This window comes from Tenrec ecaudatus, chromosome 6 (genome assembly GCF_050624435.1).
Source record: "Tenrec ecaudatus isolate mTenEca1 chromosome 6, mTenEca1.hap1, whole genome shotgun sequence".
NCBI classification, from domain to species: Eukaryota; Metazoa; Chordata; class Mammalia; order Afrosoricida; family Tenrecidae; genus Tenrec; species Tenrec ecaudatus.
Genome location: NC_134535.1, coordinates 4,019,810 through 4,033,916, shown reverse-complemented (window position 1 = coordinate 4,033,916; position 14,107 = coordinate 4,019,810). Strand labels below are relative to the sequence as shown.

Sequence of the window (14,107 nt, the reverse complement as noted above, 5' to 3'; positions counted from 1 at the left end):
GCTGGGGGCCCAGGGCCCGTCGGAGCAGACACTGTGCTCTCACTTGCTCCGCAGAAACCCACGCGCGAAAGGTGAGGTTAGGAATGGGAAACGCGGCGGACTTGTGGGGACCTGCAACAAACCACCAACGCAGCAGAGACCCTGCCTACGGATGAACGCATGTCTGTGAACATGCGAAAGGATCGAGAGCTTTGATCTGCATGGAAACGTGTTATTGGGAGATGTGGAAGAAACGGTGACGACTATAGAAACTGACGAAGAGACGTATAAAAGAGATACAGAAATCAACCGCATGGAATATTCTAATGCTCCGTGTGCTGTGCTGGTTGCCCGTCCGCCGAGAGGTGGCTGAAACCAAGAATCTGCCCAGTGTGGAAGAGAGGCGCCTCTGGAGTGCGGGATAGATTCCGAAGGGTACCTTGAACGATGGCACTCAGAAGTAACCAATGATTGGTCCTTTTCTGAAATAAGTTGGTTTACACCTACAAACTAAGCGACATATGAATGTTCATTCCACCCTTCCAATAAATGTAATCACAAAAATGCAGAGCTATTTTTTCAAATAATTTTGGAATTTTTTCCCCTTTAAAATAAATATTTCTGTAACACCCAGCACTCCACAGAGTCTGGACTGGTCCCTCTGCACTGAGTCTGGGTTTGGACACAATAAACCTCTTAAACTATAAAAATAATAATAAATAAAAATAATATTTATTATTTTTCCCCTCTAAGTTTTTTTTTTAAAGAAAAAATAAGGTGACGGTATCCATAATTTGAAAAACCCAGAACTGGGGTCTTAAAGGCTTGAAGATAAACAGGTGGCCATCTAGCTGAGAAGCAACAAAGCCCACATGAAAGAAGCACACCAGCCTGTGCGATCACGAGGTGTCGACAGGATCAGGTGTCAGGCATCAAAGACCCAGAACAAAATATCATATCATTGTGAATGAGGGGGAGTGTGGAGTGGAGACGCAAGACCAATCTGTAGGCAACTGGACATCCCCTTACAGGAGGGCCAAGGGGAGGAGACAAGCCAGGGTGCAGTGTAGCACCGATAAAACATACGACTTTCCTCTAGTTCTTTAATGCCCTCCCCCCATTATCATGACCCCATTTCTACCTTACAAATCTAGCTAGACCAGAGCATGTACATGGGTACAGATAAGAGCTGGAAACACAGGGAATCCAGGACAGATAAACCCCTCAGGACCAATATTGAGAGTAGCCATACCAGGAGGGGAAGGGGAAGGTGGGGAGAGAGGGGGAACGGATCACAATGATCTACCTATAACCCCTTCTTAGGGGGATGGACAACAGAAAAGTGGGTGAAGGGAGACATCAGTCAGTATAAGACATGAAAAATAAGAATTTATAAATTATCAAGGGTTCATAAGAAAGAAAATGTTTTGAAAATGATGATGGCAACACATGTACAAATGTGCTTGACACAATGGATGGATGGATGGATCCTGATAAGAGTTGCATGAGCCTCCAATAAAATGACTTTAGAAAAACAACAACCCAGAACTATAGAAACACGAGAAACTGGGGCGTGACCCGGAGGGCAGAAGCATCATGCATGTGGCACATACACTGGGCTGTGAGCTCGGTGCCGACTGCACTGACCCCGGAGCCCTCGCAAAGCACGGTGCTGTCCTCGGGACGGTGCCTGGTGGGGAAGGCTGGGCGACTCCATTACGACAACACGGAGAGGACCCGCAGGGGTCTTCGCAGGGTCCAAGACAGGGTGATAGCTAGGTTGCCCAGAAGATCAGGTGAAAATGGGGGTCCATGTCCAGGGTCTGCTGGGGCGATAGCTCCTGCTGCAGGGCAGGCGCCAGGGGAGTGGGCAGCAGGAGGGGCGAGCCAGGCCTGGGAGTCTGCATGCAAAGATATGGACAAATAGGCAGCGTGGGAATAGGAAAGTCTGTCTGGCCAGGATGGGACACAGGAGTGGACAGCTGGGGGTCACCGAGTCACAAGAGAGGCTCACTCTTGCCCTAGCCCACACCTTGCCACCCGGCTTTCCCTGCAGGTGGGTGATGGTCTGGCATCCGCTTCACTTCTCTCGGCTCCCAGGAACCAGAGAAGGTGAGGGCCCTGCTTCCTACTGTCGCCTGCTGGCCTGAGAGTCCTGGCTCACAATACCCCCCGCCAGGTCCACCTGGTGGTGGAGGGGAATGAGCAGCACCCCAGGTCACACCTATGACACCCCCCCAGGTGTGACAAACAAACTAATCTCCAGGCAGTGGCCCCTGGGGACACGGGTTAAGGGTCGTGCTTAGCAACTCCTACTCTCTACAGAAAACACAGCCGAGAGGTGCACTCAGGCAATGCAGGGTGGCAGCGTGGTCGGGGGGCTGCTGTGTCCTCAGTACCCCTCTCCTCGTGCTGCTGTGGCGGAAACACCACAAGGGGTGGCTTTGCTGAATAAGAGTTTATTTTCTCACAGTTTAGGAGGCTAGAAGTGAGGACACAGGGTGCCCCACCAGCTCAGGGGAATCTCAATCTCTCTCTCTCTCTCTCTCTCTCTCTCTCTCTCTCTCTCTCTCTCTCTCTCTCTCTCTCTCTCTCTCTCTCTCTCTCCTCGCTTTCTCTCTCTCTCTCTCTCTCTCTCTCTCTCTCTCTCTCTCTCTCTCTCTCTCTCTCTCTCTCTCTCTCTCTCTCTCAGCCAGCTCTGAGGGAAAGTCCTCGTCTCTTTTCAACGTTTGTCCCTTGGTTCCGTGAAGAGCTCACGGGACTGACACCGTCGCTGGCTCCTCGCTCCTCACTCCTCGCTCCTGGCCCCCTCAGCTCGGTTTATAAACTGACTCGCTTAAGACCTACCCCACACGAGTTCGGACTCACTCAACCAAGAAACCCGGTTCCCCTGGGATTATGACTACGGTTATTTTGTTTAAAAACACCACCGCCATCTAGTCCGTTCCTAAGGTGTGGTGTCCTGTTCTTCTCCTGGCAGCTTTTAAAAACTGCCAATAAGGTGGTGGTGGGGGTGTCAATTACATTTCAGATCATCGACTGTGTAGTCAACAGGTTAACCTACGAATCCAGCCTCCCTCACCCTGCCAAAACTTTACCATCCCCCCCGCTCCTTGATTTATCACCCCTCCCCTTGTGGATCAACATCGATGCTCCACGGCCCCAGGTTCACACCTGTCCCCCTCCGGCGCCCCCAGCCCCTGCAGTCCCCAGCGTCTGTTCCCTTTGGTATGGGAGTCCTGACCTTGATTTTGCTTTTCCCTTTAGAACAGTGGTCTCATAGAATGTGTGTCCTTTTGTGGTCGACTAATGTCATTGGCCAAGAAGACAACGCACGGTGGAGCCGACGCCAAGAGAGCAAACAGGCCCATCTTGAAACAAGACGGTGGTGTCAGGAGGGGCCGTGCCTCAAGAAGGACACCACGTTTGGTAGAGTAGAGGGGCAGCGACAAAGAGGAAGACCCCGGGGAGACGGACAGGCACAGTGGCTGCACTGATGGGCACAGGCACAGGAGCGATGGTGAGGGTGGCCCGGGACGTGGGTGGTGTTTGGTTCTGTTGTGCATCGGGTCTCTCTGGGTGGGAACCGGCCCGACGGCACCTAACCACCACCACTGTTTCACTCAGCACGATGCTCTCCAGGTCCATCCTTGGTAAGCGGGGCGGCGTCGTTTTTCGGGGATGCACAGTGACCCCCTGTGCGCATTCACCAGTGTCTTTATCCAGTCTTCTCCGGGGATGGGGTGGGGCTGGTTCCAGAGGACCTGCATGCTCTCCACCTTACAGAGCACTGGCGGCAATTCCAGAACCAACAACCAAAAAGCATGTCGGACAAAAGCCTTGCGTGGGCGGAACCTGGCTCCGAGGGCCCCCAGCCCACTGCCCCTGGTGGGGACGCTGCTGTCATAGAGGCAGCAAGTCAGTCCTGTCTCACTGTGACCTTACCGTGGCATGGATACCCTGGCCACCTGACAAGAAATCTCTCCTGGGGCGAATGCTGGAAGGGAAATGAGATTGTGATCAACCTAAACAAACCCTGACCAAGGGTTCAGGTGCTTCCCCGCCCGAGGCAGCCTGCCTCACATCCCTGGGCAGGGCAAATCTACCGTGGCAGTTGCAGCCACAGGCCATGACCAGTGATGAACATGCTGCTGCCCCAACGGGCTGTGTGTGTGTGGGGGGGGTCACTTGGAATCTGGGCAGGGCCACTTTGCTTCCCGAGGCTGACCAAGAGCAGAAACACCTTCAGTAAATCTCTAAGCGTCTCTGAGCTCAGAGAAGAGATTCTTCTCATACCCCAAAGACCTGAGCAGACTCGAGCAGCCACATCGCCGCCCCGACAAGGACCCCTGTCAACTACAATGTGCTATTTTTAGCACCAAGAAGTGGGGCTACAGTCACGGTGCGCACCCCCCACCAACGTCCACCTTTGCCATTCCAGGGTCACAGGTTGAGCAAAGGTGCCTACTCACAGTGGGCCTGCAGGACAGGGCAGAGCCACCCCTGGGGGTGTCAGGCACTGTCAATCTTCATGAGAACAAAAGTACGTCTTTCCCCCAAAAGACGGGTTAGTGGGTTTGAACTGCAGACCTTGCAGTCCTCCATGTAACCACGCCGCCGCCAGGGCTCCTTTGGTCAGTGACCATGTGGTCATTCTTGTGGCTGCTGGGTGCTGCCAAGTCGGCACCCAATCTTGGCAACACTACATCCAACGGAACCAAACACCACCCTGGCCCTCACCATCCTCACAGCTGTTCTTGTGCCCGAGACCCTGGTGGCAGCCACTGTGTCCATCCTCTTTCTCACCAGCCCTCGACTTTACCACGCGGGATGTCCTTCTCCAGGGACTGGTCCCTCCAAAGGCCGTGAGATGGAGTCTCGCCATCCTCGCCTCTAAGGAGCGCTCTGGCTGTGCTTCTTCCGAGATGGGTTTGTTTGCTCTTGGGGCATCCGTGGGACTTCGAATACTCTCTCCCGCACCATCCCTCAAGTGCATGGATTCTTCCGCCGTCTCCTTTATTCAGTGTCCCATGTTCACACGCATCGGAAGCAGTGGACAACACCTGGCTCGGGTCACAGATCCATGGAAACGATCTGGTCTGAAGGGTGGTAGGAAAGCGATCTCCAAGAAATAAACAGGGGCCTTCAGCACCTGGGAAGATGGAATGGGCAGGCTTTTCAAAACTCTTTCCCTGAGGAAAGCCATGGATGGCCCAGAGACAAGATGACCATGGCCAGCGAAGGGCAGAGGGGTGGGCACTGTGGGCCTGGGAACAGTGTAGCCGTGAGTTCGCTGCATGTCCATCTGACTCCCATCCCCCAGGCGTGACGCTGACACCGGAGCACTCGCCGCAGCGGATGGGCACAGTCCTGGACAAAGTCCCCAGTGACGGCCATTCTCTCTGGTTCAAGGATCAGGGTCAGGGATGGCCTGCTGAGGCAGCAAATGCTTGGCTCCAGAACGGAAACTGGGGCCTCCTGTGCGCAAGCCAGCAAATGACCCCCAGGGAAGCCTGGCTTTGTACCCTGGGGGAGTCATAAGAATGTGCCCCAGTGCCACCCACCAAGATGGGGACTGGGGAGGGAGCCTGAACGTATGGCTCCACCCCCACCACCATAGTGACCAGGAGACAAGCCTAGTGGGGGATGTACAACCACTCTGGAAAGCACTGGGGCGCCACCTCAAGCCACTGGGGTTAGACATTCCAAATGAGCCAGGGAGCCTTCTGTGGGAGAAGGGAGAGTCAAAGCCTGCAGGGACACACGTGCTCCCACAGCCCCCACGGCGCCGCTCACAACAGCCGGGAACTGGCTGCAGCCCAAATGCCCACCAGCAGGAGAGTGGATAAAGTCGCTCTGGCCTCCCTCAAACCAAGGAGGAGACCAGGGGGCACCTCCTGACGTGGATGGGCCCAGCGACACCCTCTGAGCACAGTTAGGCCACCACTAAAGGGCAGATCTTGTACGAGACCACTATCAACCCGGCCAGGATTGGCCCACCAAAGGGAACAGACTCTGGAGGTTCCCGAGGGAGGGAAGGCAGGGTGGGAAGAGGGATCCATGGGCTAGGGTGCCAGGGAGGGTGGAGGCTCAGCAGGGGGAGAAGAGAAATTGGGGGGGGGGAGGAATGGTTAGGAGGGCTTTCAACTGCTGATGGTCTGAAATGTACACTGGCCCCCCACCCCACCCAATGCACAATACAAAATTCATGGAGAGGAAGTGAGACACACAGAAGCCTAGTGGGAGAAGTTCTTCCCTGACCTAGGGGCCAGCCGAGAGGGACTCTCTTCCCTGCTGCAGCGTGACCGCGGGACCCCAGCGACATCACAACTATGAAGCAGCAAGGCGAATAGCTAACCCATTAAAATGTCTAGGCTTAAACTGGAAATCGCTGCGCCACGTTGCGCAGAGCGAGGATCGGCAGGCGCTGACACTGCTGGGAGGGCAGAGACCGGGGCCAGAGGACTCATGGAGTGGCCAGGGCAGCAGCACGCCCACGAGCCACTACCCGATTGCTCAAACAAACGGGCAGACTGAGAGCCCTTTGCAAAGAAGCAGAAAGCGTCCGAGAGAACCAAACGGAAACTCGAGACCTGACAATACAATAGCTGAGATGGAAAGCACCGCGGGGCGGGCTCAACAGCAGAATGGAGGGCGAAGGGAAAAGGCAAACAACAAAAAACCCAGTGAGCTGGAAGACAGACCCGTTCACACTGCCCAGTCCACGTGATGGAGGAAAAAGAGACTACAACCTGACCAAGCAAACTAGTTCCCATCTGGACAACGGAGGAAAACGAGTCACAGGAGAGAAGAAAAGCGGAGGCCCAGGGATCTTGGGGGGCTAGAGAACAAAAGGGTGAACGGATATGTCACTGGAACCTCGCCAGGAGAAGAGGAAGTGGGTAGGGCTGAAAGGTACAAACAAAATACCAAAAAAACAAAGCCTGAGAACCTCCCAACCCCGGCAAAAGGCACGTACCAACACATGCCACAAGCTGAGTGCACCAAGACTGTGAGCCCAACGATTTCTACACCAAACGACAGCGACAATTCTGAACAGCAGTGAGAGACACACGTGACACAGCAACTCAAAGAAGACCCCGAACAAACAACAAAACGTTACAGCCATGAAGCCGATGCTGACTCACAGCAATCCTGTCGGACAGGGTAGAACTGACTCTGTGGGTTTCGGAGACTGTCACTCTTTATGGGAGTAGAAAGTCCCGTCTTTTCCCCGCGAGGCAGTTGGTGGTTGCAAACTGCCGACTTTGGGGTTAGCGGCCCAATGCTTAACCCAGTGCAACACCAGCGATACTTGGAGGAGCTGGGTAGGAGTCTACGGCGCTGGTGGTTGGAGGTTCAGATCTACCCAGAGACACCATGGAAGCAAGACCTAGCTGTCCGCTTCCATAAAGAACACAGTCAAGAAAGCCCTTCGAAGCAGGCCCCCTCTGTCACCTGCAGTGCCAACATGAGTAGTTGTGGTTGCGACGGCTGGAGGCTGGGGTAGAGACAGCCCTGGAGGCAATTACTGGTCTATGCCAATACATTTGGAAGACAGCTGCTTGGCCAACTGACTGGAAGAGATTCATATCTGTGCCCATTCCAAAGAAAGGTGACCCCACAGAAGGAGCAAATAATAGAGCGATACCCTTGCCATCACAGGCCAGCTGGATTTTGCTGACAACCATCCAGTGATGGTCACAGCAAAACACTGACAGGGAGCTGCCAGAGGCTCAGGCTGGATTCACAAGAGGACGTGGAACAGGGGATATGATTGCTGATGTCAGGCTGAAAGCAGATGATACCAGGAAGATGTTTACTTATGTTTCCTCAACTGTGCAAAGGCATGCGACTGTGTGGATCATAACAAACTATGCACAGCCTTGCGAGGAAAGGGAATTCCAGAGTACTTCACTGCGCTCCTAAGGAACCTGTGCGTGGATCAAGAGGCCATTATGCAAACAGAACAAGGGGGGTACCGCAAGCTTTTAAATCAGGAAAGGTGTGTGTCGGGTCGCATCCTCTCACCAGACCTGTTCAGTCTGTACGCTGAGCACATCATCCGAGAAGCTGGCTTACATGATGAAGACTGCGGCATCAGGATGGGAGGAAGGCTGATGAACAACCTGCGGTACGCAGAGGACGTGACCTTGCTCACTGACAGTGAGGAGGATGTGCAGCCCTAGCAGATGAGAAAGGCGCCCTGGTGATAGAGGAGTTAGGCTCCGGGCTCCTGCTAAATGCAAAGCCAGCAGTTCGAAACCACCTCTGGGAGAAAGACGAGGCTCTCTACACCCTTCAAGAGCGAGTCCCGGAAACCCACAGAGGGGTTGCCCACCCCACCCTGGCCTGTGGGCCGGCTCTGGGGCCGAGTATGGGTTGTGCTTTTCGTAGGTAAATGTTTTGTTTTCAGCCTACTCCTGATCCTCTGAGTTGCTTCCATCATCGTTCTTTTTGTACTTTATAAACCGTTTTAGTGGGACATAATCCAAATATCCAATCATTCAATAGTTGTCACATCAACCATCATTTAAAAAAAAAATTCATGGCCCCTCACAAAAGAAGTTAGGCAAATGCATTTACTCATGGGTTCTCTCTGGGGCCCATCTCGGTCAGGAAGGGTTCACACACTCTATCCTCTCTATTTGCTAACAATCCATTATTTTTCCATGAAAACATTTCGTCCACCTGCCTTAGCTACCCAGGGCTGCTGTTGCCCCAAACAGCCCATGTGTGGGGCGTGGGGGAGGGCCGTAGAGAAGGTAACATACTGCGTCACAGATGTGGGGGCGGGAGTCCAGGTGCAGGAGAGGGCCTGCTCCCCAGGTGTCCCTGGGGGCCCTGGGTTCGAAGTCCCAAGGGTGTACGCATTACCCAGGAAGTGGGGTCAGCACGGGCCAATGGGTGCTTATTTACTTATTTGCAGAAAACCACTTGAAAATGTGGAACTGTTTGCTACAGCTTGGCATGTAAGTACATGTCGGCACGGGCTTACCCGGCTGACCGCCTGCTCTGGCCCCTGGCGCAGACGGTACAGGTGAGAGGAGGTATTGGCCCTGGGGCAGGCTTGGAGGAGAGACAGGTGCGGCCCAGACCCGGCAGCCGCCACTCTGACGTGGTGAAGCCACGGGCAATGGTTGACAGCAGATGCAAGAGTAAGCGCCCGCCAGCCTCTGCTTCCCCTGCTTCTTGGGCAAGCGTGTTCTCCCTCCCACCTCAGGCTTCCTCTTTTTGTGGGGCACCAGCCACCCGGGGGAACTGAGCTCAAGACTCACATGGCGTGGCCTCAGCTGACCGGGCAGCAGAGGGAGGGTGTCCCTCCCACCCGAAGCTGCAGACTGTGTTCTCTAGGGACATGGCTCAGCCCTGACCACACCTAGTCCTGAATGGGGACCACTTCCCACCGCCATTGGTCCACATACCAGGTGTCTGAGACTAAACCAAGAGAAACACACACACACACACACACACACACACACACACACCGTCTTAGCTCTTCCAGCCCCACCTGGAGACACCCCCACCAACCCCAGAAGAGTGGGGAAGCCAACTGTGGTGGTCCGTCCCAGCAACAAGACATGCCTTCGGTGACAAGAGGGTACAAAACAGCCCGCGGGCAGCGGGTGGGCAGAAGGGTCTGGGTGCCACCAGCCCTCTGTACCCGGGTGGGGTGGCGCTCACGTGGGCAGGCATGTTTCTCAAAACTGGCCCCTCTGTATCATGAACGTGTCCTTACTGATATGCAAACTCTTCTCCACGGTGCCTGTTTGCAAGCCATACTGCTGAAGGGTAGGCGAGTCCACGGACAACGCCCCAGGGTCCCTTGGTCCCGCTTGTCTGATCTTTGGTGAGAGTTTACCAAAAACCAGGCAGAAAACAGCTGCCGTTGATCAAAACTCCACACTCACTGCTATGGGGAGAGGATGCAGCTCTGTAGGAGAAACGGGCCTGGAAGGGGGAGCGAGGGAGCTTTCTACGCCCGCCCGGTAGAGGGGGACAGTCCCCGACTCTCACAGGGTCAGTTCTATCCTTTCCTGTAGGGTCGCTGAGCGTTGGCATCCACTCAATGAAGATGGGTTTTGCTTTTGTGCTTGGGGGCTTGCCCAGGGTTGGCTGGGCAAGGTGGGTGAACACAGCAGGGGCCCGCCCTGGGAACTCCCCAGTAGCCTTGGAGGGAGAGGGTTGAGGGGTGATGCAAGGAAAGGGGGGTTCTACATCACTGTCCAAGCCCCCCAACACTCTCCCTGACCCCCAACATGCACACCTCTCAGGCTCCAACTCCCAGAATGCTAACCCGGGATCTACTGAAGCTCCTGGAGCTGCAGCTGGCAGGTAGCTAAACATGGTGGTGACCCTCGGCCTGTTCTGACAAGCCTACCACGGCCTTCCTGTCTTCCTGCCCAACTGCCCACCAGCTGGCCCCCTCAGGGCCCAGAGCTGCCAGCCATTACCCACCTCTGTGGTGATGGTAAATCCCTCCCCACACAGCAGGGGCCCACATTGGCCCTGGAAGCCGGTTCCCTCCCATGCAACTCGTGCCCGGTAGCACCCACACTTGAGTCCGGGTCTCCTGTCCCAACAGGTGAAATTCCTGGGGGCAATCCCTGCAGGCAAGACAGCTAAATGCTTGGCTACCAACACCCCTACCCCACCTCACCTCCCACCCACCACCATGCAAAAAGGCCAGGCCATCTGCACCAGTAAAGATGGCAGCCTGGGAGACCCCTAGTGAGAGATCCTGTCTGGTCTGTCCCACATAGGGTGCAATGAGTCAGGGGAGGAGGCGTCTCCAGGGCAGCTGAGCCATGTGGTGACCACACCAGCACCTAGGCACTTGGAGCCACTATGCCTACTGCTGAGCCCATCATCCCTAGTTAAGCCAGAGCCCCCGTGGGGGATCCTCCCTGCTCCCCTGTCATCCCAAGCTGCCTCTGCCTGTGTAGGGGTCTTTGGAGCCGGGGCACTAACCTCCCCCACCCCTGCATGTTCCCCCTGTCCCAGGGGGGCCCAGCCACGTTGCAGGCCCAGACAGACTGGAGCCCGTACTCCCTGACCCAGTAACCCCTGCCTACTTCCAGCCCTTCCCAGTGAGCTGGCACACACTCCATGTACTCACGTGGGCTGGCTCCCTGGGGAGCTCACAGAGATGTGGCCTCAGCCCCCTGCAGAGGCTGCTGCTGCCTTACACACAGAAGTCCATCTCTGAGTAGCCTGAGGGGTCCTCCCAGGAAGTGGTCAGCCACTGTGTGCCGTAGCGGACACCCCTGGACCCACAAGGAGCCCAGAACGTGCTGATCGGACACCTAATGGGGGCTGGCTGAGGAAGCAGTGAGCGAAGGCCAAGTACTGACCCTGGGCCCGTCAAGGTCAGTGCTGTCCTGGGTTCATCCACACAACCTCTCTGGGCCTGGCGTTGGGCCCACGAGCTTCCAATCCCACTTGACCAGCAGCGGGCCGTCAGCGGCGCAGCACCAGGTCTGGCTGTGACATGGGCATGAAGCTCACTTCCCTACACGCGGTGAGTGCCCACAAGACGCCAGCCATCACTGTGGAGGCATGAGATCCACAGGAGAGCTCCGAAACGCCTGGCCCCACACAGACACCAAATCCCAGGTCCCCATCAGAGCGCAGTGACGTCCCCATGTACAGCAGGGCAGGGGGCCCTGTGGGGGTGCTCGGCCTAGGGTGAAGACCAACGCTGGCCATGCACCTGAGACTTTACCAGAGCCAACCTCCTGTCCCAGATGTGTCTCCTACCCCTCCAGGCCCACCTGCAGAGCTCCCCACCCCCGGCCCACAGAGCACCACTTGAAAAGTATCCACATTCTGAATGGGCACCCAGGCATGCCTGCCTGACACCCCAAAGCACCCTCACTCACCCAATAATCAGAAAGGCAAACAAAGTCCCGCCCCAAGGGCTCCCATCCTTAGTCAGTGGCAACTCCGATGGACCCCCAAGTCTGAGATCCATCTTCGTCCCCTCCAGAACTGAGCCCTTACCGCCAAGCATGTCCCACTTGCTGGTTCCTCTCTTCTGTCCAGCAGTGGCCAGCGGTCCTTGGCGAGTGGCCAGCTGGGTGGTGGAGCTGTTTATCATTGTCAGGTATCATCAAATCGGTTCTGACTCACACCCACCCCATGCACAGCAGGACACACGGTCCGGTCCCGAGCGTCCCGAGCGTCTGAGCGGTGGTCCTCGCGGTTGCTGTGTTTGAGCGCACAGTGTGCAGTAGGAGAGGTGGGCGTCCAGGTGGATAGGGCCCTGCATTGGCAGGAAAAGGCCCCGTCCCGTCCCGTCCCAGCCTCCCACACCAACCGGCTGCCTCCCTGCCCCCATCTCTGGGACTCTGCTCTCAAAGGGTTACTTTCTGGGACAGCTTCCCCCCCCCACCCCAGGGGATGGGGGTGGGCGAGGACGAGTCTCCTAGAAAATGTCACAAGACGGCAGCCCCATGGCCAGTGCCCACTTCCCGTCAAACAAGCTTCTCCCTGATTGTCCCCCGAGGCCCCTTCATGGAAAAGGCCCACAGCAGTAAGAGGCTGCTTGAGCGGCCCTGCCCTGCCCTGCCAGGGGAGGGCACTGCCCACTGGTCCTCAGCAAACACTTTGGAGCTATCAGGATGAATGAAACCCAGCAGGACCTCTTCGCACCCCCAGCACAGGCCCAGGCAATCCCCTCACCGGCCCTTCCCACGCTCAAATGGCACCTCCTCTGCCAGCCCTCTGTCACCAGATAACCCAGCTAAGGCATCCAGCCGGTGGCCAGCCCTGAGGACAGTTCTTTGAGAGGGGAGTTCCCTTGGTCCCTGCTGCACCATGTCCTCCGGGTGCAAGAGAGGACTCCAAAAAGGACCAGTCTTGGAACGGAGGGATCCCCAAGCTCCCTCCCCCCAAATGAACCTCTCCACCCCCACCCCACCCCCAAACACCCCTCCTCTAACTACTTCAACTGGGAACCTCACCTCTGCCCCCACTCGCTTTTCCTGCCCAGACCCCGAACAAAAGCATGCCTTCAGTCAAACCGAAACCACTGGAGTGGGGGGACTGGCACGCCCACCCCCAGGCTCTGTAATATATCTGAACCCTATCCTTGCTGTCCTTGTGCAGATCCATGTGTGGAAAACCGGGTCCGGGTCACCCTTCCCTGCTGCCGGTCACCCCAGCAGCCACCACTCCAGGAAGGGCTCCCAGGAGGACCCGATCTCCAGGCAGCCTCTGCCTTCCTCTTTGTCACCTCCTGTCCCCAGAACGCAGTACCCTCTGCGACCAGAGTGGGACCTTTTCTTGCCAGCTGCCACAGAGAACCGAGGACACCCCACCTCCCTCTGTCCCCTAGCTCCCTCGAGACCCAGAGCCCTCCTTCGTCTCCCCACCCCCCCGCAGCCCCCACCCCACCCCACTTCGCGCTCCCCCAGGGACCTCCTCTCCCTGGGGACTGGCCCTTGGTGCTCTGTCCCCCGAGAGCGGCGACACTTACCCGCGCCGGGGACGCCCGCCGGCCCTTGGCTCCGCCACCAGCGCAGCAGCGCCCGCGCGGGCTCCAAGCTCACGGCGCAGCTCTGCGCCTTCACCCACAGCACCGAGCGCAGCGGCTCCATCACGCCTCTGTTCACGCGACCGGGCCGGGGGCGCACGCTCGGCGCGGGCGCGGGACCGTTACCGGGGCCGGGCGCAGCGGGGGCGGGGGGAGCGGGCCTGCGTCACCCCGTACGCGGCGGTCGGGGGAGGGGGGTGAGAATGGGGTGCGCGAGCCCGCGGCGGGGAGCGCGGCAGTGCTGAGTGCGAGGTGCGCGAGCGCGCGGCGGGCGCGCGGGAAGGGGGGACGGGGTGGGCGGGCTCGCAGCCGGGTGCTAGGAGACGAGGGCGGAGGGCACGGCCCCCGGGGAGGGGGCGAGGGGGCGCGGGCCCGCGGGGGATGGTGCGAGGGGAATGGGGGAGCGCGGGCCCGCGGGGAGGGTGCGAGGGAACGGGGGCGCAGCCCCGCGGCCGGGAGTGGGTTGGACTCCTCTCGCGGGGCCGACGCTGCGCCGTCCCCGGGCGCGCCCAGCGCCGCCTCCCCCGGGCGGCGCTAATGACAGGGTGGCGGCGTGGCCTCTGAGGCCCAGCGAGGCCGCTGCCGGCCGCC

At 57.5% G+C, this 14,107-nt stretch overlaps 1 protein-coding gene across 1 annotated transcript in view; it reads right to left on the bottom strand.

Annotated features, from left to right (window-relative positions):
* CERK (ceramide kinase) overlaps positions 1–13,748 on the bottom strand; it is a 38,233-nt gene extending 24,485 nt beyond the window's left edge. Inside the window, exon 1 of the mRNA XM_075553488.1 lies at positions 13,460–13,748. Within this exon, the coding sequence (XP_075409603.1) occupies positions 13,460–13,580 (121 nt within the window). The 5' untranslated portion in view covers positions 13,581–13,748. The remainder of the gene's footprint in view (positions 1–13,459) is intronic.
* Between the last annotated feature and the right edge of the window lie 359 nt (positions 13,749–14,107).